At 47.1% G+C, this 24649-nt stretch overlaps 2 protein-coding genes across 2 annotated transcripts in view; one reads left to right on the top strand and one right to left on the bottom strand.

Annotated features, from left to right (window-relative positions):
- PAK5 (p21 (RAC1) activated kinase 5) overlaps positions 1-5550 on the top strand; it is a 42776-nt gene extending 37226 nt beyond the window's left edge. Inside the window, exons 7-9 of the mRNA XM_074150239.1 lie at positions 2479-2604; positions 4674-4808; positions 5395-5550. Of these exons, the coding sequence (XP_074006340.1) occupies positions 2479-2604; positions 4674-4808; positions 5395-5550 (417 nt within the window). The remainder of the gene's footprint in view (positions 1-2478; positions 2605-4673; positions 4809-5394) is intronic.
- A 9320-nt stretch (positions 5551-14870) lies between these two features.
- On the bottom strand, positions 14871-24103 carry LAMP5 (lysosomal associated membrane protein family member 5). Its single transcript, XM_074150879.1, has 6 exons — positions 24016-24103; positions 23577-23749; positions 23186-23317; positions 22982-23087; positions 21346-21534; positions 14871-15049 (listed from the first exon to the last, which is right to left on the bottom strand). Exons 1-6 carry the CDS (start codon positions 24053-24055, stop codon positions 14871-14873), a joined length of 819 nt encoding a protein of 272 aa, XP_074006980.1. The 5' UTR covers positions 24056-24103.
- Between the last annotated feature and the right edge of the window lie 546 nt (positions 24104-24649).

Genomic DNA, 24649 nt, shown 5'->3' with positions numbered 1-24649 from the left:
CTGATGGCGAGAGTAGCTTTTACCATAGATCCATTTACCATAGATCCATTTATAAAACCTGTCCTGTGCTGCTGTTTACTTGGATGGGATGCTGCTGGCAGTGAATTGGTTGCTCTTTGTGAGAAGGGAGAGGGAATGCTGCACATGACCTGCTCAGTAAGCAAAATAAAGTTTGCACTCAAAAAGAATATTACATCAGCAGTGCTTGGTCCCAAAGAAATTGCTATTCCCTTACAAGGAGAAAGGTGGACTTGTGCTCTGGTATTTCTGGGCACACACAGCAGTAAAATATGAGGCATCTAAAGCTTGGGGCACCCAAAGGCTTAGGCAGGGGGAAGCCAGTCACTCGTAAGACCCTAATTTTTGCTTGAGTGAAGCACTAGTTTGCATCTCACCTTGTGGCCCCATTGAGATAATTTGAGTAAAACCCAATGGCCAGTGAGCCCCATAAGCAGGGCTTTAAGGGTTACTCCACTGGCGTTACAATCCTGTCTAAAGCAAGACTTGGAGGGTTGGACTGAGCCCAAGATCACCTGGTGGGTCTGGAACCAAACCTAGATCTTCTCCCTGAGAAGGTAAAACTCTTGGCTTCCCAGGCCTGGTCTGATTCCCTAATCAAAGGCTCACCTTCATAATTTGATTCCCACTTCACCAAGGGAGAGGGGTTTTCTTCCTGCAGTGGTCACAGGCTGCTCCTGTTAATCCTGTCGGGGGGAAGAAAATTCCACGTGTGTAGGAGTTTTTCAGTTGCAATTTCAATCTTTGTTGCTGAAATAGCATCTGATCTGCTCTCGGGATCTGCATACAGTGCCTCATTATACTCATTACTCCAGTACTTATTATCTGCATTGCAGATTTCTTCATGGCTGTGTTGTGCAATTATCTTTTTTTAGAAAATCGTCTTCTTTTATGTACTCGAATGAGCAATAGATATGCAAAACCTCTTGTGCTCCTACAAAAGAAGATTGGGCTCTGCTTCCAAAATATGCATTATTTCTTCCATTCTTCATCCTCTAAACTGAAAAATACATTTACCACGGAGAACTTGGCTATTATTAGCTTTGTTTTAGAAATACCAACAATCATTTTGTAATTCTGTTAAAAATAATACCCTTAGTTTAAAAAAAGTAATGTCTGTACTGAATCCAAAAGAAAACAAATCAGTGCTGATAATAAAATGCTGGCCTACACAATGCAGGGATTTATGAAACTTCCCACTTCAGTTGTCCTCGGGCTCTTTGGGCTCATTTCATATCCCCAGGCACTGAGTATGTGATCGGATGCGTGGCTTATGGACCTTGGACATGGGTTGCACTGTGTGGTGTGTAGCTGGGGGTGATGGGGGTTAGCCTCGTGTCCAGGAAACCCCTTACAATAGCTTCCAGGCTCCCAAATAAATACTGGTGGTGGGGGAACCCAACCAAACAAAAATCTTCAGCCTTAAGGAACAATCTGATTCTGGAGGAGGGTGATGCCACCAACATTCAGACCAGCTTGTTCTGGTTGGGGGTTGGAGGAGTTTTCACCTTGGCATTGTACAGCAGCGGGGAGGGGGAGGTGATAATTTTCCATAATTTTTGTTGTAAAAAAAACCTGGCATAAAAGTATGAGCAGGCACATGATGCAGCAGGAGCTGCTCTCCGGAGTGCTTGTGTATCCCATTATTTCTATTTCAGGTCACTGGCACAGCTACTCAAGGACGGTACTGTCTTCAATTCCCGAGTTCCCAAGCAAAGGGGGCAGGTGCCCCTTACCTCTTGCAACCATTTTGGAAGAGTCTTCCCTGCCTTCCCCAAATTAGCTCCCTTACTACATAAGGGAGACAGTTTCTTTAGTGAGAGTCCACAGCGTGAGGTCCTGGTCTTGAAAAATCATTGGTGGGGGGTAACGCTTTCTGTCTGTGTTAGCTCATGCTCTCTGTGGTAACAGAAGACGGGGTGAATGACACTTGTTTCATCTGTTTTGCTGTCAAACTCACAAATTGTATACCTGGTACAAATAATAGGAATGGTGTGTATCACTTGCAATATGTGTATTATTAAATATCAATATACATACATAGACTACAAACATGGGGCTTGTATATAGGCAATAATAGATTCATTATAAAATACTGTTACTTTGGAATTTTTTGCTTTCCTTCTATTTTTAATATTCTTCTAAGCTGTTTATCACCTCCGCACCTTTTGCTGGTGGAGAGGCAATGAGCTATGACAGGTGATCTCAGTAACAAGCACTGCTGCCGCTCTCCCCTGCATCTTTTCCTTGCCTTGGTTTTAGCCACACGCTCCCCAGGCTGTGTTGCTGTCTCCAGCCACACTTCCAAAATTGCGCTGCTGTCCCACGCCAGGCAAATGCTGCAGCTCTGTCCCCGTCCCCCCAGCTGCAGCTGGGGATGTGTCTCTTGGAGGCACGTGCGTCTCGGAGGAATTTGCCGTGTTATTCAAGAGGGACTTACTCTTTCTCTTTACTTTTCAGATAAAATTGTCCGACTTTGGGTTCTGCGCCCAGGTGTCAAAGGAGGTCCCGCGGAGGAAGTCACTGGTTGGGACACCGTACTGGATGGCACCGGAGGTGATATCCCGCCTGCCCTACGGCACCGAGGTGAGGACAGGGGACACCACGTGCCCACCCCCACCCACAGTGGCTCTTTTCCCTCTGCATGGTGCCTTGGTTGACCCCACCAAGCCCTGTGAGAAACCTACAGCTCAAATGCATTTATGCAGATATGCCGAAGAGCAGCAATTACGTTTGCCCCGGAGTGCTACATCCTGTCTTGTTTTAAAGTATTTCTCCAAGACGAAGTCGTTAAATAACAACGCTGTTTAGCACACTAAACAATGTGATGCCTGTACATACTTTAGCTTAGGGTGCTGCATTAAACGACACGGGCATCATTTTCACATCATGATGATCTTTAATATCAAGCATGCCGCCTGGAGCTGCAGTCACAGGTGTCTACACCTGCATATACCAAACCGGCAGCCACGTGGCATGCCCGCCCTGCACAGCCGGGTCACATCAGTATTTGCAGAGGCCCGCAGGCAGAGATCCGCTCTGCTTTCATCCAGCTAAAGCCTGAGATCCCCTTCCTGCGGAGAGCGCAGCAGAGGCACGGGCGTGGGCCTGTAGGGTCCCAAACACAGAAGCCGGCTGGGTTGCCACCCTCTGTCTCTGCATCAGCTCATTCCTTGCACTCTATTTCTCATTAGTTGACAGGGATGGCGATGGGGGGGGAAGGTGGGAACTATTTTAATCCCTGCCAAATGGTCTGAAAAAGAGGCGATTCACAAGTTTTTATTGGAGCCTTCAGATGAGACCAGAAAGAGCCTGTGGGTGGGGACCCGTCAGCTCTGCAGTGCCGTACCCCATCCGTTAGGAAGCTCTGAGTCACGGCACTTCTGCACCGCCAACCTGGGAAGAGCAATCCCCTCTCCCGTGCTCAGCCGTGACAGTGACTCACGCCTCCCCTGCCACGGACACGGCTGCATTTTCTCCTCTGCGTGGTGAGGAGAGTCATCTTCTGCTTGATAGCGCCTATAGTAACAGCTCAAGAGAGAAAACCTGCAAGACAGATACAGATATATAGAGAGGTATATATTTACACACAGATACACACATATATATACATACATACACGTATAGATACACACACAGAGAGGGGGAAATGAGCCGAGGCCTGAGATGGGAGATGCTGCATCTTCACATCACACAGCGGGGACCGATTGTCCGCCCCAGAGCGAGAGCACCCTGCGGGCACCAGCGTCCACCCAGGATGCATGGCATTGTAGGAGACATTTCAGGGATAATAACATCAGCTATTATTAGTCCATTAATAACACTGAAGGGATTATAAAGTGGCTGAATTTACGGCTACATTAGGTTTCCCACCAGAAGGGAAAAGGGGGGGGGAAGGGGAAGAGGCTTTAAGCTGAAGTGTTGGCAAAAGTACAAAAGCAGTATGAGCTGGCATTGGCTGTATTTGGGCTGGCAAATGACGGGAATTACAGTCATCAGAGGACTGGGATTCTGGAGCAGCTCTGCAGCAGGTCAGGACCAAAAAGAAAAAAAAAGGTTTGAGGTTTTTTTTTGAAGCTGAAGCTGAGTCACTTTCCAAAGGGATTATATACCACGTTACCTGTAACGGCTGGAACCCGGCCCGGGTGTAGTAAGTGCTTGTGTTTGCCTTGCAGTCTCGGATGGAGTTCCTGTAGTCTTTAATATTGAGGGGAAATAGAATAACTGATTTCACAGCCCCTGAATCGTACTCTGCTCTCCCACTGGCTGCACCTTTCTGTAGCACCAGCCTGGGGTAAATAGTCACTGGGTGCAAATCAGCACAGCTGAAATGCGGTGCAGCCAGCCTCTCAAAGGAGCGTGCCTTAGCAGTGCTTCCAGCGGCCATCACCTAAACTGGCTGCAGACCTGGGTTTGTAAGTAATTTCTGATGTAGTTCTTCAATGCACTTACTGCTCAGAAGAAAAGATTGTTGTTGGCTGGTTAAAAAAGAAAGCTTTATGTTGATGACTCACCAGACTGTTGGCTTGGACTGGCCGCAGACACCAGGTACAACAGCATGAGCCAGCTCGGAGGTTTGCACGAACCCACGTGTTGAGCCCGTTACCCCCTCTCTGCGCTGCCAGCGGAGTTTACGAGGGGACTGTGTGTTACAGGTGGATATCTGGTCCCTGGGCATCATGGTGATAGAGATGATAGACGGCGAACCTCCCTACTTCAATGAGCCACCGCTGCAGGCTATGCGCCGAATCCGGGATAACTTACCCCCCCGGGTGAAGGACATGCACAAGGTCAGACTTCCCATGGGTGATGAGGGTCTTGCATGTACAAAGGCATAATCGAACCGCAGCCACACACCTGCATGCCCAAGGGATACTTTGCGTCTTTAGGGACCACCCTCAGCAGCGGGTCCTACACAGGATGGAGACCAAAGTGTAGCTTTTTTGTGCATGTTCCTGGCTTTGTTTTTCCTTTTGCTCCCTGTGCTTCCCACCCTGCCCAAGGACCGGAGCAAGTCGGTACATGAGCCCTGCTGCGTATGGGTTGGTACCTCCATGCCCAGTACCAAAGCCTTTGGGTACCTCCCATTTTGGGTGTTCTTCCAGATGTCAGGCCTGAGCCCCCAGTGTGTGTTACTGCTTTTCTCACCCAGGGCAAGCAAAGCTTTGCCTTGTGTGCTCCTCTGCACCCCCTGATACCCCAGTGCTTTCAGTATTAGCAGCACATAAAAGATGCACGTCCTTCAGCTCAGTACATTTGCCACCCCAGGCAAGCTCAGTATGACCCTTGTCTTCCCAAGAAAAGCGGAGGCACAGCCCCAGCATAGGCTGGAAATGGGTGTCCTTGTCCACCCCTAACGCCAGTGCGATGTTGCAGGTCTCCTCGGTCCTCCGGGGCTTCTTGGACTCGATGTTGGTGCGGGAGCCCTCGCAGAGAGCCACAGCACAGGAACTGTTGAGACACCCGTTTCTCAAACTGGCTGGGCCCCCTTCTTGCATCGTGCCCCTCATGAGACAGCACAGGCATCGCTGACGCCGGCCACTTTTTGGGAGGAGGTCGGTGCAGAGTCCAGATAATGGCCGCGCAGGAATCCCAGCGGTTGTGTGGGAACCGCGGGCAGGGAAGAGAGGAACCGCGGCAAATAGAAAACCAAGGAGGCTGCGAGGGACCCGGGAGCGATCCTGGCCCCCAGCTGGGTGGCCACGCTCCGCCATGGACCGTCACTCCCCCGCGCTGTCGTCTTCTCAGCCATCCAGGCAGAAGGCGCCAAATGCAAAGGTTGAAAAGATTATTAATAGAAGATAGCACAACCAGAGTGAAACACCAGAATTCTATTGCAGGCTACGGCACTTCTATTTCAGAAGAACACTTTTCTGACGAAAAAAGCACTTTTTATCTAGGTCATAGCAGCGCAATGTATTTTGAAATGAATTTGTAATTTTCTGTACAGTACGTTTTGATAATTTGCAGTACTTTGTCATGTAACTGTTGTGTTAGTTGAAGTAATATGTGTAACTTAGCAAGAATTTGAGAAAATAAAGTTTCCTACTTTTTTAACCCTTTTGAAAACAGGAAAAAAAAAATACCTTTAGAAAGTTTGAAAGTTTTGCAGCTTTTCCATTGGGGTGAGGAGAGTCACGGCAGCCCAAAGAGCGATGGGAGCCAGCGCCACCTGTGGCGCAGCCGCAATCAGAGCTGCTGCTGAATGTTAGTGGTCGTCAGGGTCTCCCTCATCTCCCCCTTTCTCCAGCAGTGGGAGCCAGCACAGCTGGTGAACCTGGGCTCAAGGGTCACCTTCTCATGCTGTGCCAGTCCCTTCGTTTTATGCCGCCATAAGCTCCGTTCTCTTATCACAGAAAATCTCCGTTATTTCTGTCCTGCTCTGGAAGCGGAGAGGGAGGGCAGGAGTCCGTTTGCCCGCCCAGCGTGTGTCCTCCCATCCTCCCGGGCTCCGACAGAGCGCTGTGATGCATTACGAGATGTTTGCCATATAGAAGAAGTCGTGCTGCTGTCTAGACCTTTTTGAATGTTGATGCAACAGTTGACTACTACGGTACAATTTTGTGTTATTTGTTGGATGACTTTGCATGTTAACTGTAGGCCTAAATAGATTTGCCTTTCAGATTTTTAGAAGTGCTTCGCAATTATTTCAATGATAAATGAATTTTATTTATTAATGATTAGTTCTTTTTAATTATGTAAAATATGAAAGCCATGTTTTTCAAGGTTGTTTTTTTTTTTCTTACTGACCTCATTTTACAATATCATTAAGAAACACAAAGCCAATTTTGTGAAAACACAGTTTCTTTCTTACGGAATTTCATAGTGAATAAATTAATTGTTATTTATTGTAGTAAATTATAATGAAACATCTAATCCTTCAGGAGCTGTTTCTTAAAGATCATCCTCTGGGACAAAAAGAGTTGCCAATAGTAAAGAAGCTCCTTTAATACTGCCCTTAAAAAGTTAAAAAATATGTGAAGGGAGAGAAACAATTAAAAAAAAAAAAAAGAACAGAGGAGATAAATATGAACTGGAACATTAAATAAACGTTCTTACATCTGTGTGTCTTACTCCCCGCTGCTTTCTCTTCTTAACCCTGTTTGCACATTTGAAGAAGATACTTCAGAAAATGCTTTGGGCTCCCACCACCCCACGGCAAACCCGCTCCCGATACCCACCCGCAGAGACCTGGCAGCGAGCGCAGCACCCACCGCGTTCCGAGGTGTTCCTATTTTGTAGTCTTGACAACTCAGGAAAACAGGCTGCACCAGTAAAGGCAATGGCATACAGGCAAAACTGTAATACTAGCCACAAAACTAAACTTTTTTAAACATCTATGAATAAAAAAGGGGTTGGGGTTGGTGGGGATTTTTTTCTTCAATATTCAGCACATTTTAGACTGTACAAGTGAAGACTTTTCTGCAACTTTCTTATCATTAGATACTTTAAACAGTATTCATCAAGTTTACTGAAAGTTTTGTCAATTTCAAAGTTGTTTTTTTTGTGAACACCAACTACTGGTGAGACAAATGGCACATGCAAGTTCAATAAATTAATTAATAAATGCTTTGATTTTTAGTGTGTCTTTTTTTTTCCCCATGCCACGTTTCTATTTTCTAAATTTGACTCCGTCACACAACACTGGACTAAGCAAGTAACAAGAAAAAAAGAAGTTCCTTGTATATACATGAAATAGATAGATAGATATACACAGATGCATATGTATACACATACACACGTATATAAATATATATAGTGATTTTTAAAACATCTGTGGCCGTGGCCGTGTTGAAAGGCGGCTGCTCAGCCCTGGTCCCTTGGTGCTCATCGCAGCTGCGGTTTGAGCTCCGGTACCAGGAGGGCTTGGGGTTCGGAAAGTCACTGGATCAGAAATAAAACCTGTGCCTACCCACCAGACACCGCAACTCAATGGTCAGGAGTCAGTGGCTGTACGGGCATGAGACAATAGGTTGGTTTGTACTTTTTGATGGTATTCATTAGTTTATGATACTTGAAGAGCAAAATTATGCTGTCCAGCTATACTTTTCCAAAGTAAATTTTCCAAAGTAGGAGGAAGACCTCAAAAAAAGAAAAATACCTCAGTGTCACAAAATTATTCTCCTGGTTGATGGCCCCATCGCTGCATAAACACCTGTGATGAACTACAGGCTACGAGTCAGAATTACTGAGCTTCTGACCGTACCTCTACGTCAAATTAAGACAAACAGACTTAACAGTGGCCCAAGCACACCAGACTCAACAAACAAGGACCAGCAGGTTGGATGAGGCATGAGAGCCCCCACATAACTGGGGGAAAAAAAAAAAAATACCAAAAAACCCAACCAAACAAACAAACAAAAAACCAAACCCCCAACAAGCTTTAATTTGCTGTGAAGAGGAAAGTGGAAAGGCTTTGGCTGTGCAATGCAATGGAGTGTGGCAAACCCAGGCAGCCTACACGCCAAAGACATCACCAAAAAAAACCCCAAAGTGAGGAGGAAAATAATGGAGGGAAATAATTATTCAAAACTGTATCATCAGCCTTTGCCAAAAAAAACCTTCATGATTCAGAGAATGAATGGTTAAACCTAGTTAGTGTAGATTTAGTACATGTTGGCAAAGAACAGAGCTCGGAGCCCAGCATTCCAAGATAAGGAGCTAGCCTTGCGTATAAGATAGCAGGAACAGCCTGCACGCTAAGGAGGAACCCAATTGTCTGGGTAAAGTGTCCATCTGGTCGGGACCAGTTTCACGGTTTGGGGTCCAGCCAGCTCAGCATTCTAAGCCAAAGGTAAAAGTACATGGTGAAGAAGACGATGAGCCTTCCTCCAGAAGACCCTGGGCCACGACCACCAGGCGACAGTACGCATGCGGCAAGGGGAGGAGACATTATCATAAGTATCATGAGTTCCTAGAAATAATTAGAATAGTAACGCCTTTTCTTAGAATTAATTATAATAACTCAGCCCACTTTAATGAATATGTATGCTTTTTATCATAAATAGATGCTTGTTTTACAACCTGGTGTGCAAGTTTGGAGGCACAATCCCCCCTGCACCCAGCACTGCAATAAACATACCTGCTTTGTAACTCCCTGCGAGTTGTAGAGTCTGTTTCCGTGCCTCATTCACTTGGGGGACTTGCTTTGTTTCTCCCTGGGACCTCCCCTCCCCTGAAGATGCCACCCCTGATGAGGCCTGGAGATGCACCAGCCTCCTCTCGGCAACTTGCACAAAAAAAAAAAAACAAAACACCTTCCTGCATCAAAGATCACCAGTGGGGTTTGTCAGACTGAAACAAGTGATGTACTTAAGAGAAATATTAAAGAAATAACCATGGCAGTCCAAGGCACCATGATTAGCCATGCCCAGAACCGCCCCCGCCCCCGAACACACATGAAAAATACACAACTTCTCTACACACAGGAAAAAAGGCTTTGTGGAGTCGGCACTGCCGGCACGTAACCCCCAGCCATCCCACTGTGGGCAGCCATACAGTACAGAAAATCCTGAGACGTGATTAGCGCACCCACACAGTTCCGCATATGAAGTACCGCAGGAAGCCCATACCTGTTGAAACATTCCTGCCTTCCTTTCCCTGCCCCTAAATAATCCCCCTATTTTTTTTGCCTCACACATCCTTAATTTTTGACTCATAACCGTTGGGCTTTCCCGCCTACTGAAACCATTCCTCCCAGGCTCCCCAGTAGCATCCCCAGTCAGCTAATGAGCCTACAATACTGTTTGCTCTCTTAAGCCTCTTCCAGCCTTATAAACAAAGTTATATATTACTTTCAGTTGCTGACATCAGCACATGTTTCAAAATGCATTAGCCATCATCACTCAAAAAAAAAAAAAAGAAGCAGCTTAACTTTGACTGTTTCACCCACAGCACTTGAAATAAAGCCAGAGCCAGGCAAAAAAATCAGGGAATAACCGTGGCCTGTTACCTTGGGCTACACACTTGACTGACCCGTGTTCATCACCCTCACTGCAAATCTGTTTCTAGGATAAGACCTGGGAAGTTCCTCCAGAGGTTATCTCCTGCAGCTGATGGCCCTCCTGGTCCCTGTGATGTCCACTCTGCAGAAGCCATTTCCTCCGTCACTAGGAGGTCTTGCCCTTGTTTGGCATCTCAGAAAAAAAAAAAATAAAAATAAAAAAATACTCTTTAGTTTTAATTTTTTAGATACCAGATGTTGGGAGCAGCCATTCACCCAGAAGACGCCTTCATCTGCTGTACTGGCTGAGGCTGAGCTCTGTGTATGGACAGTTACTCCAATGCATTTAGTCCTGCCTGTCACCAAGGAACGATGACGACTTCTGAGGTCACCGGTTCTAAAAGCATTCACAAATACCCATCATTTTAGTAGCAGAGGCTGGGACATTTACTGGCTATGTAACTCCCCTCCTCGGCAATACATCAATAATTTATAATTAAAGTTCTAATCATCAGTACGTTGTAAGTCATTAACAGCTGCTTTAGTAAGTCCTTAATTATTACAGGTCCTTACAGAGCTCAGTAGGGTGATAAGTTCCTTATATTTACCCAGCTTCTACCAGCGTGTTCATAAACAGCTATAAAGCAAAGTGGTGGAGGTTGCAGCTGGCTCATGATAAGCCATCAATGAATGAAAGCTAAATATAAAATGAAATCACAATAAAAAGTTCCGCTGTGGTTTGATGGGCAGAAGGGAAGTTGGACAGCTTTTTTAACCTCTCTCATAAATACTTTTTCAAAACTATGCTTGGAAAGCTTAAATTGATGGAAAATTCAGATTAAATTCAGTAAATAATTGTTATTGAAAGTAGGGACAGAACTGCAAGGTTCAAAGGGGTTTGTTTCAACCTCTTACATCACTGTTTCGAGAGTCAAGATACATCAGTCTAGGGCGCAACACAGTGTGACGGAGCTGAAGTTACTGTTTCCGTTTCCTTTCTTCCCAAAAAAGCATGCAGGAAAACATTTCAGGACAGCAAGAAATTATTTTCTATCTTATTTAATAAAGTTAATAAACTAATTACCCAACCCTGTTCCTGATGGCTTACAGACACTGTCAACCTGAAGGTGACGCCAAGTACTAGCTGCAGAAAACACCTGATGGGAAAAGCAGCAAAAAGCCTTAAGCTGGGTGGGCACAGGGCTGAGGGCTGCACAGGCAGAACAGAGCCACAAGAGCTGCATCAGCTCGGGGGGGGTTGTCCTCTCGTCAGATGGCCAATGCCACCACTTCAACGCATCGGCCAATGCTCAAGCAGTGGGATCAGGCAAGGGCAGTTAGCAGCAGTGAAGACGATGTTCTCTTTGGGTGACTCTGCTATGACTGCCCTCACAGGTTCACTGCAGGTTGAATTAAAATTACTTTGCAAAGTTAGCCATAAATTACCACATTTTTTTCTATCTATCTCAAATGTGTAGATGTTTGAGAGAGTCCCCCCATTACACCAGGTGGATCTTGCTTCCTTTCTGTAAATGGGAAAGCAACAACAGGACCTACAAAAACCTACCAGTAGGTTCACTTGAAGAAGACACAACAAACTCCAACTGCTCCAAAAACCAGCCTGGCAATAACATCCAGCCAGCAGCTCCATCCACCAGCCACTGCCTCTCCCAGGAGTAACACTAGGGGACTTAATACAAGCCAAAGGTTTTGTTGCCTTCCAACAGCTCCATATAAACCCTGAACTGTAACATCCAGGGGAGGGTAAGAAAGGTTAAATGTAGCCCATCAAAAGCTGCCGGGGTGCAGAGCGGTGGGGTTCCCACCTCCTGCTCCAGCTTTGAGAAGAAAATCAAAAACACTTACAAAAATCATAGAATCATAGAATCATAGAATGGCTAGAGTTGGAAAGGACCTTAAAGATCATCTAGTTCCAACCCCCCTGCCATGGGCAGGGACACCTCTCACTAGAGCAGGTTGCTTAAAGCCCCATCCAGCCTGGCCTTGAACACTTCCAGGGATGGGGCATCCACAACTTCCCTGGGCAACCTGTTCCAGTGCCTCACCACCCTCACTGTAAAGAATTTCTTCCTTATATCTAATCTAAATCTCTTCTCTTCCAATTTAAAACCATTGCCCCTTGTCCTGTCACCACTCTTCCTGACAAAGAGTCCCTCTTCAGCTCTTCTGTAGGCTCCCTTCAGGTATTGATAGGCTGTTATAAGGTCTCCCCGGAGCCTTATAATGCTGCAATGTGTGTTTCCTTTAAAGCTCCTGCTAAGGGCAAGTGGAAGGGAAGGAGCTCTCTTTTATGTCACCCATTTAAAGTTTTTATATCCAAACTGATACGCACTAACTCAAGTTTTGCAAGGGGGAAAAAAAAGAAAAAAAAAAAAAAAAAAAAAAAGAGGGATAGGTGCTGAAGAAGGAGGGTGAGGGAAACAAGCCCTCAGGGGCTCTCCCACAGAAATAGATGACACAGGAAAAATAGGATCCTCTTTCTTTTTTTCAAGCCAAAAAGTCCTTCTCTTCCCCCATTTTTCATAGACAATGTCCCAACTCTTTTATAGCTCTTAATAATTCTCAACTGAACTAGCAGAAATTGCTGCTACTGACAGCAAAGACCTGCAGCTCACTGGGAGGAAACTGGCTGGGTGGGGACCAGCCTCTTATTGACTGGGATGTCTCTGGTTTGGTGCAATTTCCATCCCCACCCAGCCACCTTGTCCTGCCCCACCGCTGCTAACCAGCACAACCGTGCCATCCTAAGGGCTTGTTCCTGCAGCCCCCTTGCCAAAGCAGTCTATTCAGAAGATAAATGCCCATGGAGGGGCTCCTTTGGCATCTGCAGTTCAGCTGTTTGCTTCCCTTTTTTTTTTTTTTTTGGATGTCAAATACAGGAGCAGATGCTCCAGGCTGATGGGAGCTGGCTGGGAGAGCCTTTCTGGCTGGAGGGCAGACAAGAGCAAGGCAGGACAAAGCTGATAACTATGGGCCGTCTATTAAGGATGAACCTTTAATCCTTTTATTCACCCTTCTGCTACCTATGGCTTTTTCTGGCTGCCTCTAAAAGAACCTTTTCTTTTTTTCTTTTTTTTTTTTTCTTTTCTAAATAATAAACAGCTCATTGTAGGCAGTGGCTCTGGGTCAGCCTAAAGCCCACCCAGAACACTCTCACTGGATTTTTAACCGAAAAGGGCAAAGCCACAAGCATCATCAGCACCATAATTTTGCTTCTTACATCCAAATGAGAAGACAAAAAGACGAGCATAACATAGAAATGACACCAGGAATAAGACAGGACTAAAAGAAGGCACTTGCTGCATCCACCTTTGTTTTCACCTTTGACAAAAAACCTCACATTTTGGAGAAGGCTGCAGCATTAAAAAGCAGTTAAGTTTCTCCTCTTCCACTTCTCAACATCGAAATGACTATTTTCCTTGGCCTGTTACCCTGTTTTAAGCTGAAGGGCGACAGTTTGTATGAGTCCCTGTTTGGATCAAATCAGTTCAAGAAGAGCAAAGTATTTTCTACACCCTAAACTAACATGAGGTCTGGATTAACTCTTGCTGCGGTAACAACAGAGCGAAGGGAAGTCAAAGGCTTCAGTGGGAACCGGATCGGACCAGAGTGAAACACGCCATTGCCCACAAAACTTGTAAGATAGAAACAGCTGAGAGATTAGAAGAATATTAAGAAATAACCAACAAATCACAAACTACTGAGCCACCACCATGTCTTTACCAAACCATGCACCAAAACACTGCTAGGATAAATCCTACCTTTAACATCCACTCAAACGATGTATTTTTACACTGATTCCAATAGGTAGCGTCCAGTTAGTAAAAAGCATTAGATCATTGCAAAATAAAAAGGCAAATCATATATTATTTAGGTATATGTTTTAATTAATTTTAAAAATGGTCTACATTTAAGGATAGATTTCAAGGGTTTCCTTATATTTTTTTTCTGTTACATTAGATTATACCTGAATAATCTGCATAGTAACTTTAACATTTCTGTTTTCTTTTTTTTTCTTTGTTTTTCATTGTGAAAATACCAGTTGCAGGTAGCAATGTAACATCTCAACGACAATCACAACACGTGCAGGATGTCCAGCCAGAAGCATTTCTCAGTTGACTTGCAGTAGCATGGCACTTTATAATTTGTGTATCAATATTTTTTTTTTTTTTTTTTTTAACTATTTTTTAAACTTTCAGATGTGGCTCAAGAAGCAAAAACAAGCTTTCTTCACTTAGACTCAAGCATGGGGAAAGCTCCTCAGCTGGCTGCAATCTGCTGCACTGGAGTTACTCCAGTTTATACCAACTTGAGGCTCTGGCATTTATTTTTTTCAAAACACACCTGTATTGCCTTCATGCTTTCCTTAACATGACTGCAAATTCAGGAATGTGGCTTGAGTCCCTTTGTTAGAGGACCTTAACGAAGCCTGTCCTAATGGCTCTGTCCCCCAGCCCTGCTCCCTGCACAGACATAAATGGAGAGGGCAGAATGCTGCACAGAGCAGCGTGTTGGGGACGGAAGAGGCTCTTGAGAGGGCAAGAAAAAAAGAAAAGAAAAAAGCTAATTTTGCCCCTGGTGTTAAACTTTGACATGTGAAGTATTTCTGTTCCCAGATGATTGGCCCAGCTGCTTAAGAAGGTATTCATATCACCTACTGCCACAGACAGACTCCTAAAATCAGATGCTCTGTCTTCTTACAGAGACAGTTATGTCTCTGCACTGACTGTATTAAAGCCTAACCTTAACACATGTGCCTTAATGAAATATCCACCATTAGGTGTTGTGAATACCGTCTCTCGCCCCCCCCTAATCTTTCCTTACCCTTAGAAAAAAGTGCTTTTGCTTTTTCTACCTGATAAATATTTGGGCTGCTCGATGCTCTCCCCTAGCCCATGTGTTTGTACTGAGATCTGTCCCGAGGAATCTGCACTTGGTTGGTTGTCAGCTTGTGATGGATATGGTAAACGCAGAGGGTTATCACGATAACCAACCCCAGTATCAGGCCCAGAATCAGAGGCAGGGTTTCTTCCAACTGCTCCCTCTGGTCCACTGGGCACTTGTGTTCTGAAGGGAAAGAAAGAAAAGGAAAGAGAGGCAAAGAGAAGTGAATGAGACATTGCAAATCTGAACTCCTGCTGCAGTAGTGAACCGACCTCCCTGGAGTCACGGCTCCACGCCGGGGGTCCCTGCACAGCAAAAACAGCCATAACAGCAAGGAGAGATGGCAACCGTCATCCGAGTCCTAGGGAGAAAATCAATTGCTTTGGAGGAAAGTGAAATCCCAGTCCCAACGCAGGCTTTGGAAGGAGAGATAACATCTATCAAACCAGCCAATATGGTGGGAAAAAACACTTTCATGCCCGTAAGATCCTCTTCAGGCCTCTGCTGTACCAGTACAGCAATAGCCTTGTTGGGAAGGGGACAGCAGAAGTACAGGTTTCCTGACTGTGGCTGAAGATCTGCTTTGTTAGAGTACTCAACATCAGTAAGTCTTTAATCCTGCATCAGACTTTCCCTGCTCATCATTAAAAAGATTTTTCCCCTCTATCTGCAAGCTGACATAGTTCTAACAGCATCTCTCCCCCCTCTCTATGAGCTCCCCTTGGGGAGTTTACCAGCACTGGCAGAGCACGTGTGTTTGTGGTCAAACAGCATCCTGGCACCCCATATTTTTTGTCAAATATGACAAAGGATGAACAGAAGAAACAAGAGCCTCCCCAGTGGTTTTCTCTCTGGTCTGCAAGTCCCTCTCATAGTCTAATAAACCACTAGAAAATAATAATAACCACATAATGGGAAAACACTTTTCTATTTAGCTCGCGAAGGCACAGCTACCAAGGTTAGGAAACACTGGTAATCCCGGTTCAGGTCCCTTATGCTTCCAGAGCCTACTGCAGGCCTGAATGACAGGACCACGATTTACTTCTTTCCCCACAGGACTGTTGCTTATCTGATGGACGATGCTGCCAAGACAGGGCTGCCAGACCAAAAAGAAGAAAAATGCAAAAATGCCAACTCTGGAAAAAAAAAAAAAGGTTGTGGGGTACAGGAGGGACAGTGCTCTGGCCCCTGGGTCATCTTCTTCACAGTACTAAAATTGTGCTGAAAACAACGAAAACAACAATTACTTTAAAAAAAAAAGTAAAAAAAAAAAAAGGCTGCATGTTTGATGAGCAGATACAAAGGGCACCACTAATTCCTCCCATCGCTGAAGACCATCCAGATGGGTTCCCCAGGCAGCTGATTGCAGGACACAAAGATCCGTGATAACCACGAACAGCAAACACTCTGCAAATCTAACAACATGTGGCAAAGAGCAAGAAAAACCCAGAGCCCCCCCAGACCCAGGAAGGAGGTGACAGCAGGGACACATCTCCAGTGGTACCGGCACCTCCAGGACTTCTATCACCTCACAGCGCACAGCCGTCCTCCCAGCACCAGGCTTGCAGAGATGCCATTAGGAAATGTTTCAAGCTGTAAATGAAGTGAAACAAAACAGCAAAAGTGAAACGTAGTCTAACAAAAAAAAAAAAATGTCCTTTTTGGTTCCAGTTGCTCACTGTCTCACCAGAGGAGTGATTAATCACCAGGACTGTGTTACAGGCAATTCAGCAATTGCTGCAATGCAGGGGTTTTGTTTGTTTGTATTAAGGAGAAAGGGAAAAAAAAATCCCGATTATTATTTAGCTCCCAAAATTGGGTTTCTAGAGCTTTATGAAATTCTTCCCCATTTAGGATGCTCAGGCCTGACCAGGCTCACAGCGCCAAGGCAGAGACACCACGGCAGGCTGGCATCCCCAGACCCGACTGAGAAAAGCCATGCAGGAGGCAGTGCCATGGGGCCAAGGGTATTCCGACTCCCCGATCTCCCTGCCCGTGTGCTGGCACAAAGCAGCACCCCTCCTATGGGAAGGATCTGTGCTAGAGGAGCTCCTGTGCACACTTAAACAAGAACGATGCTGCTTCACAGAATGGGGCAGACGTGGGGGTCTGCAGCCAGTGAAGAAAGGCAAAGCTAAAAGCACCAGTGCTGCGATACAGAGGACTAACCCAACTCTAAAGCATCTGCTTGCAATATTTGAATTCCCATCTTTTGCCAAAGCAAGCTGGCCGCAGAACACAAAATGTGCCAGGACATGGCCAAAACTCCGGTGTCCACAGAAAGCCATGGCTGGATTTAAGCGTCTGAGTCACAACTCAAAAAAGTGTCAATTTTTGCAAGCAGCCAAGGAAGATAGTTCTTCATCCTGACACTTTCTAAAGAGGATTAAAAGGAAAAAAAAAGCCCACAGGAAAAAAAAAAAAAAAACAAAACACACACAAACAAACAAAAAAAAAAAAAAGAAAACCAAAAAAAACCCAACCAACAAAACACACTAATGCAAAGCTTGGAGTCTCCAGCAGCACAACCACAAACCATGCAAGCGTGCTCCCTCCCAACTGCACCCTGCTGCACTCTGCCCCAGCAGCAAAGGCAGCCTTGCAGAGCTGCCACTTCCTGCCTCACCAACACCTTCTCCTCGCCAGACACATCCATTTTCTCCTTTTGGAGCAGTTCACCAAAGTTTGGGCTCTTCGGAGGGCGAAGGCGGAATGGGAATGCCAGCATGGAGGCACAGGCAAGTGCTAAGCACAAACACACAGTGAAACTAAGGCTCTCCAGATGCTAAGAGGATGAATTGTGTATTTTAACATTAATTCAATGTTAAACCACATCATTTTACCAGAAATAAAAATATTTTCACATTTGTAACGATGTACTTTAACATTTATACAGCATTTTTCACCCCAAGAGCTCAAAGCATTGCATGGGCGCTGAGGTCCACACCGCCATGGGGAGGTAGGTAACAAGTATCATCCCTGGTCTATCAGCAAAGGAAAACGCAAAGGGGGGGGGGCGGGAAGGGTTTGCATAAAGTCCACGGCAGACAAATTCAGACACTCAACCCCATCAAGCACAGTGCGGGCAGGTGGGCTGCTTGATGCATGGCAAATGAAAGACCGTTGCATAGGGAACTGCTATGTATTTGAAATCAACACCTTCTGCAGGAAAACAGGCCTTTCCATCAGATTTTCCCAAGTATTTTGCTTCAGGTCACAGGGCTCTCAGCATTTGCCCAAACCACTGGGTTCTACCCTCAGTTCAGGAAAGCAAAAAGGTCCCTGAAAATTTTAACTATTTGAAAAGTTCACGTGAGACCAGGAGTTTTGCGGCATCCCGAACCCTGTGGGGTCACCCCTTTGCTGGCGAGGCGCTGAGCCCGGCTTGTGTCACCCCACCGCCCCGATCCCATCGAACAAAGACTGCAGGCGGATACAAAGGAGGCATTTAGGTACCTTCCTCATTGTTCTTTTGTGCTGCGCTTCCTCCGACACCGCGCAGCACCCAGGCTCACGTACCGTTTCTATGGTGAGTGCTCGTCCAATTTCAGTACTAGGCTAGGAAACCACCCAACAGGCCCATTTTCTTGTTTCAGCATCCTTCTGCAGAACAAATAGCAGCACGGCAAAAAAAAATCAGCAGTTTCCCGCAGTCACGACTGCAAGCCTGAGGACCGGTGCAGGGGTTGTTGGAAGGGATGGAAAAACAGCCCAGTCGTGTCCGGCAGGATAGGATGGATTTTTGAGATGGGCATTTATAAGCGATTAGCTTAAAAAAAAAAAAAAAAAAAGACTGGGTGCTTTTTTAAAATACAGCCATGGAGCTTGCAAAGAGGAGCTACTTGGTGACCAGGTCCCTTAAGAAAATGTGGCCCTTGCTTGGAGTGGCTCAGAGGGAGATGAGACCTCCCAGGATCCTGGTCCCTAATTCTCAGCCTTTACATCAGATTGTATTAGTATTTTGCATTACTGTCATTAAAATCAAAAGAGATGACAATTTCTGCGGGGTTCTTTCACCAGTTTAAGTGTTCTCCTTGCACCCTCTTGATCCAGCTGTCTTAAGCTGAAAAATGTACATATGTTTTTCCCCTATTAAAAAAAATAAAATTTCCCAAGCTCCAAATGAAAAAAAATATTCTGCTGCTTCTGTGCTGAAAAAGGTAAATATATCTATTTATGTATCTTTTTATATATGTACATATTTGTGAGGGTTGGAAGCAGTGTCTTAAAAAGAAAAAAAGGAAAAAAAAAAGATATTCTAGAATATGAGTTTAAGCATTCAAAAAAAAAATAAAAGCAATTCAATCACTCCCTACAAGCTTTTTAATCTATCCCAGACAGGACAGTGTCAGGACTAATGACAAAACCTTTCCCCTGTTTCTTTGTGGTAAAAGGGCCCTGACCCTCCTGTGTCTCGGCAATTCTTCTGCTCTACCAGGTCTCTTTCTCTATTCTAAAATATTTTAAAGTACCTTGTTCATAATTAATAGGAATTTTACCTAATGAGAAATTAATGAACCAAAAAGGAGAAGGGTAATTACTGTAATTTAAGATTGGCAGTGATTCTCAGACCCCACAAAGGATCATGTTTTGCCATGGATGTGCCGAGGACATGCCGGTCCACAGGGCTGGCGGGGACGTGCCGCTGGGAGAAGCAGCAGAGCCCCGTGTGAAGTTTCATTGATAAATGACCTCTCAGGCGTTTCTGACCATCCTCTTCAGGTGCTCTTTGCTATTTAACTTCCAGTGGAATTCAACAAAAGGAAGTATCATTGAATAACAAGAGCAACAACAAAAAAAAGAGAAAGCTTGACAAAGACAGAAATCATGCTTTCCTAAGAAGGAAAAATTCCCCACACGTTTAAAGATTGCTGAACCAACTGGAGTCTCCTTGTGTCCTGGAAAAACAAAACAAAACAAAGCAAAAAACCCCCTACAACAACACAGGACAAAATCAACCCCAACCAAATTTACTGCCCGATACGAAAGAGCATATCATGACAAAAGCAGGTATCCCCTTTGGCAATGCACCCCGAGTTTGGTTGTCTGAACTGTGAGCTTTCGGACTTGACAAGTTTGGTATCACAGAGACACGGCAGCTAAAACTGAGTCCAGAGTTGCATATTTTACATATGCTTTTCTCAGCCTCCAAGGTCTGCCAGCCAAAACCTGAGTGCAGAAAGCCTGGGTCCACAGGGGGAGGGAGGGGATGAAGATGTGCCGACAAAAAATGATAGAAAACTATTACATTTTACCTTTTTCTTCCTGTAACCTACACAAAATGTGGCACTACTTTGGTAGAAAAGAAAAAAATAAATTTATTTGTGCCTATGGATAAAACCTACTCCGTACTATGCTGGCCTTGCCATGAGTAACGCAGCCACGCAGAGCTCTGCCAGAGCCAGTCTACATAATAGCATGTATTTACTACACCGGTTAGAGGAATGTGAGTCACGAGTGTAAGCGCTCGGCTCCATAGTCAGTGCTGTTTTTTTTATTGTATTCTAAAATATTTCCCGCATGCAAAACAATAAAGCCCCACATTTTTAATGCTAAGCTTGAAAATAACACCACCATTTTCTAACTCATTATTAAAAGATTTGGCTATTGCAAATTTTATTTGCATCTTGCTACAATAATGGAGTTAACTAGTTTGCTAAGATAGCTCTATAAAAAGGGGACTAGTCTTGAAGCTCTAATTCAGGTAAGCATGTTTACACTCCCTCATTCAACTTTTTGGAAAAGGCAGGGGGAAGTCAGGGAGGAGGAGCACCATGGGTTCCTCAGGATAACGGCAGGCAAGATCTGCAGGAATTCTGTCCCATGGCAGTACTGCTGCTGACTACAGTATAACTCTTTGATATGAACAGCACATGTTAACTTACATTTTCTTTTATCCACAATTAACATTAAAGAAACCTAAGATGAGGAAGAGCATCCCATGTGTTTGGCATACAAGGCACCTCACTGAAGTCCCTGCTACACTTCCTTCACCCTTGCAATGAGCGTTAATCAAACTGAAGCCACGAACGTGCATCGCAAGTATTTCCTCCCACCGCAGCCCCGAGCTTTCCTCAGTGTGCAGTGGCCCTAAAAAGCCCCTGGAGCTGTATTGAAGCACCTTCCATGCTGCAGAGGAGACACCTAAGCCCTGCAGGGCTCCCCAGGGACCAGGCAGTTCTGAGGCTTGCTGGCAACCTAGCTAGGTAAGTCCTTGCAGAAGCCACTGTACATGCAACGATAGCCCATGTTTTGACCAAACAACAGCTGGGCTGAATTTGTAAAGGTTTATGGGAGACCACAGAGGTAGGGAATGGGTTTGGAATGACCACAGGGAGCACTGACAACTCACTGGAGGGAGGGGAAGGTGTTCTTATAAAGCGGGAATCCAAATTCCTTCAGTACATTGCAAAACCCCCAAGGCCATGGCAGCAGCAGCATCTCGGGGATGCAGGATAGGCCTTCACCCTGCACCTTACCTTCACTGAAGACAAAATCCGCGGCGATATCAAAGGGCTGAACACGCACTTCCGACAGCAAGAACTGCACAGACTTCTGGTGGTCGCTGGAGATGAGGGAGATGGTCTGCTGTGCCTGGCACTCATAGGACTTCCCAGCTGGAGTGACCAGGGCAGACAGCCGGTGCGAGCTGGCCGTGTGCTTCCCGACTGGCCAAGGGGTAGAAACAGCAGAAGTCAGGTCCCGTCTCTGGGGGACTGACGTGACTTTATTAACAAAGCTAATGAACTGAACACAAGGGTATGCAGGCGGTGTGCAATGCGGCGGCCGCACGCTCCACTGCTCTTAAAGCAGCATTTTCTCCTGGGGTGGGACCATGCTTTCGGCATGACACCCCCACATAGCCAGGGCAGTTTCTATACTGGGATTGCCTGCCCGCAAGAAGGAATAGATGGCTGCAGCGTGCAGTCCTGCTGGCACAAAGGGGAGAGCTGGCTCTGCCGCTGGCAGCTATGCTCATGTCACAGGACTTGAAGTCCATAAAGTCAGAGGAATGGTTTCTATTGATGTGCATGCAGGTTTCAGCCTCAGACTGCACTCGTACTCCCTACAGCAATTCCTGCAGCAGCACTTGGGCTCTGAATTAAGGTGTGAAAGAGCAATGCAATTTGGGGACCTCACTACAAAGCAAAACAGGCCATAACAGTTTTCCTGAATATACAATATGACCATTTCACGCAAGTATAGATTATGAGAAAGTATTTTCCCATTGCATCGTTCCTGTTCTAAAAATGAAGTCCGAATGCAGCTCAGCAAGGTGGAATGAGGATGCCTTCCACCTCTCGCTCTTCTGCAGCCCTTTGTTCCCCGCCAGCAGCACAGAAAGGTAATCAGCATTTCGCATTTGTGGAGGGTGGTGAGGCATGGCCACCACCGTGTTTTGGGGACACAAACGGGAGAAACACCAGTGGGGAAAAATAGCTCCATGTCCACTGTGTCTTATGCCACAAACTCTTAACGCACCATTCACTGGAGTCTGAATATCTTGCAGAAGAACAACTTGCAAACAACAGCATTTCAATTTTCAATACAACTAATTTCTGAGCAGAAACAAGATAAAAAGAAAACAAAAACCTAAAGAAAGGAAACCCAGTGAGAAAAGTGGAGGCTGTTGGGTGTGGAGGCTTGCAGGGGTATAGATACTGATGTCGATCTCATCGCTATCTTGGGAAACCACTGATTTCCCACCTATTCAACCATCATCAGAACCGAGGAGATAATTAACCTTAAAAAACATCTTCTGCTGAAAAGGAGACAAATTTTTCCAGACCAGGGAGACTGTTGCCCCACTGCCCACCCCCTTGGGCCTCTGGGTCCCGCAGCAAACGGGCTCCTGCTCATGCCGCAACTGCGGTGATTAAAAACAAGAAACAAGAATAAGAAGCGGGGGAGGAGGGGAATTAATTAATACGTGGTTTAAAACCGCCACCCGGTCCCGGCTTCGTCGGGTGGGTTTGGGGTTTCTTGTTTCCCCATTAAACTGCATTTAGGCGAGCAGCCCGCGGGGTGTCCGTCCCTTCCCGTCCCCCGCCACCGGCTCCACGCTCTCCAGCCCCCAGGGATGTGCTTTAAATCCCGTCCCCCCGGGGCTCTTACGGCTGACGGCGTCCTTGAAGTAGGTGCGCTCGGTGGTGTCGTAGGTGAACTGGACCCGGCTGAGCCTCCAGAACGCCTCCTGCCCCCGGGACGTGTTGTGCCCCTCCTGCCGAGACAGGGCCGGTCAGCACCCCCGCAATATCGCCGTGCACCCCCCCCCCCCCAACCCCCCCGGCTCCCGGGCGTGCGGGGGGAGCCCCGTACCTTCAGGAAGAAGAGTTTGAGGGTGTACGCTTGCTCCAGCCAGGAGATCTCCAGCTCCGACTCGTTGGTGCCGCACTTGCCCTTCACCTCGGCACCCCGCGACAGCGGGATATCGGCTTGCTCCGTGATCAGCTGGAAATGGGGAGCGGGGCTCAGGGGGGGTGGCCCTGGAGCACCCCCGGGAGCCCACAGTAGTTCCCCCCTACAGCCCCGGCGGAATATCCTCGGAGGAGAAAAAGGACTTTCCCAAACTACCGGCGGATCTTCCTTCCCTCGCCACCACCGGTCCTGCCGTAACAACGTGCAGCGGCTCCGCGGCTGCGGCTGGAGCGCGGCAAACCCAAGCCCCGTCCCCCCGGCCCCGTCCCCCCCCGCCCCGGACCCCACTCACATCCACGTAGTTGCTGGCCCACACGTCGTAGGGGACGATGAACTTGGCGGCGAATTCCGCCATGAGACACGTCGTCCGGTTTTCCCGCACCACGAAAATGTCCTTTTCGGGGTTAGGGGAGAGCCCGGAGAGATTTTCAACTTCTTGCTCGGCAGCCAGGCGAGCCGCGGCGTCTGCGGGCAGAGAGGCGCTGAGCGGCGGCCCTTCGCCCCCATCCTTCGCCAGCTCACCTTAACACCCCGCCTCCCCGAGCCCGCTGGAGTAAGCTCCGCGGTCGCGACGGGGGGGTCCCTGTCGCGATAGAGCGGGCAGTGGAGATGGGGCAGCCGGTGGCGGTGAAGCAGGACCGGTGCTCTAGCAGCGCCGGGTCTGCCTCAGCGCCAGCGGCTGCCTCATCGCGACAGGGTTCCGTGTCGCGACTCGCCGCCGCGGTACTCACGCAAGAGGAAGAGCAGCCCCGGGAGGCGCCCCCCGGCCATCCTCCCTGCTCGGCCCCGGCGTGTCCGTGGATGCTGCTCCTCCAAAAGGGTCTGCTTCGGAGGAAAGAGGAAAAAAAAAAAAAGAAATATTTAAAAAAAAAAAAAGAAAAAAGAAGGGACAAATAAAAAGCCGAAACACCTCCTTTCTCAGGAGCTGCACAGGCTGCAAAAGCACTCTGCCGCGGAGTGGCGGGGAGGAGGGACGGGGAAGAGTGTGTGGGTGTGTGGGGAGGAGGAGGAGGAGGGGAGATGCCAGCGGAGCTGATGGAGGCGCCCACGCCGAGCGACGGGGCGTACGCGGAGGCAGGGCAGGCAGGAGGGATTCCCCCCCTCCTCCGGCGTGGGGGGCCCCGCCGACCCCCGCGGAGTGACTCTCGGGGATCCCCGCGGGGATGCCGACGGAGATCGGGGACCCCGGAGGAGGGAGTCGGGGGACCCCTGGCCAGCCCCGACGTGCCGCCGGAGCGGGTCCTAACCGCACAGAGGGCAACCCGGGGTGAGCCCTACAGCGGCCCGGGGCACAGGGGCTTCCCCCCGGGGTCCTGCCGCCCAGCGCCGCCGGAGAAGCAGCCGGACCGCTAAACCGGGCCAGCG

The sequence above is a fragment of the Numenius arquata genome, chromosome 7 (genome assembly GCF_964106895.1).
Source record: "Numenius arquata chromosome 7, bNumArq3.hap1.1, whole genome shotgun sequence".
Classification (NCBI taxonomy): domain Eukaryota; kingdom Metazoa; phylum Chordata; class Aves; order Charadriiformes; family Scolopacidae; genus Numenius; species Numenius arquata.
The sequence above is the reverse complement of the archived record's forward strand: the minus strand, read 5'-3'. Positions and strand labels throughout refer to the sequence as shown.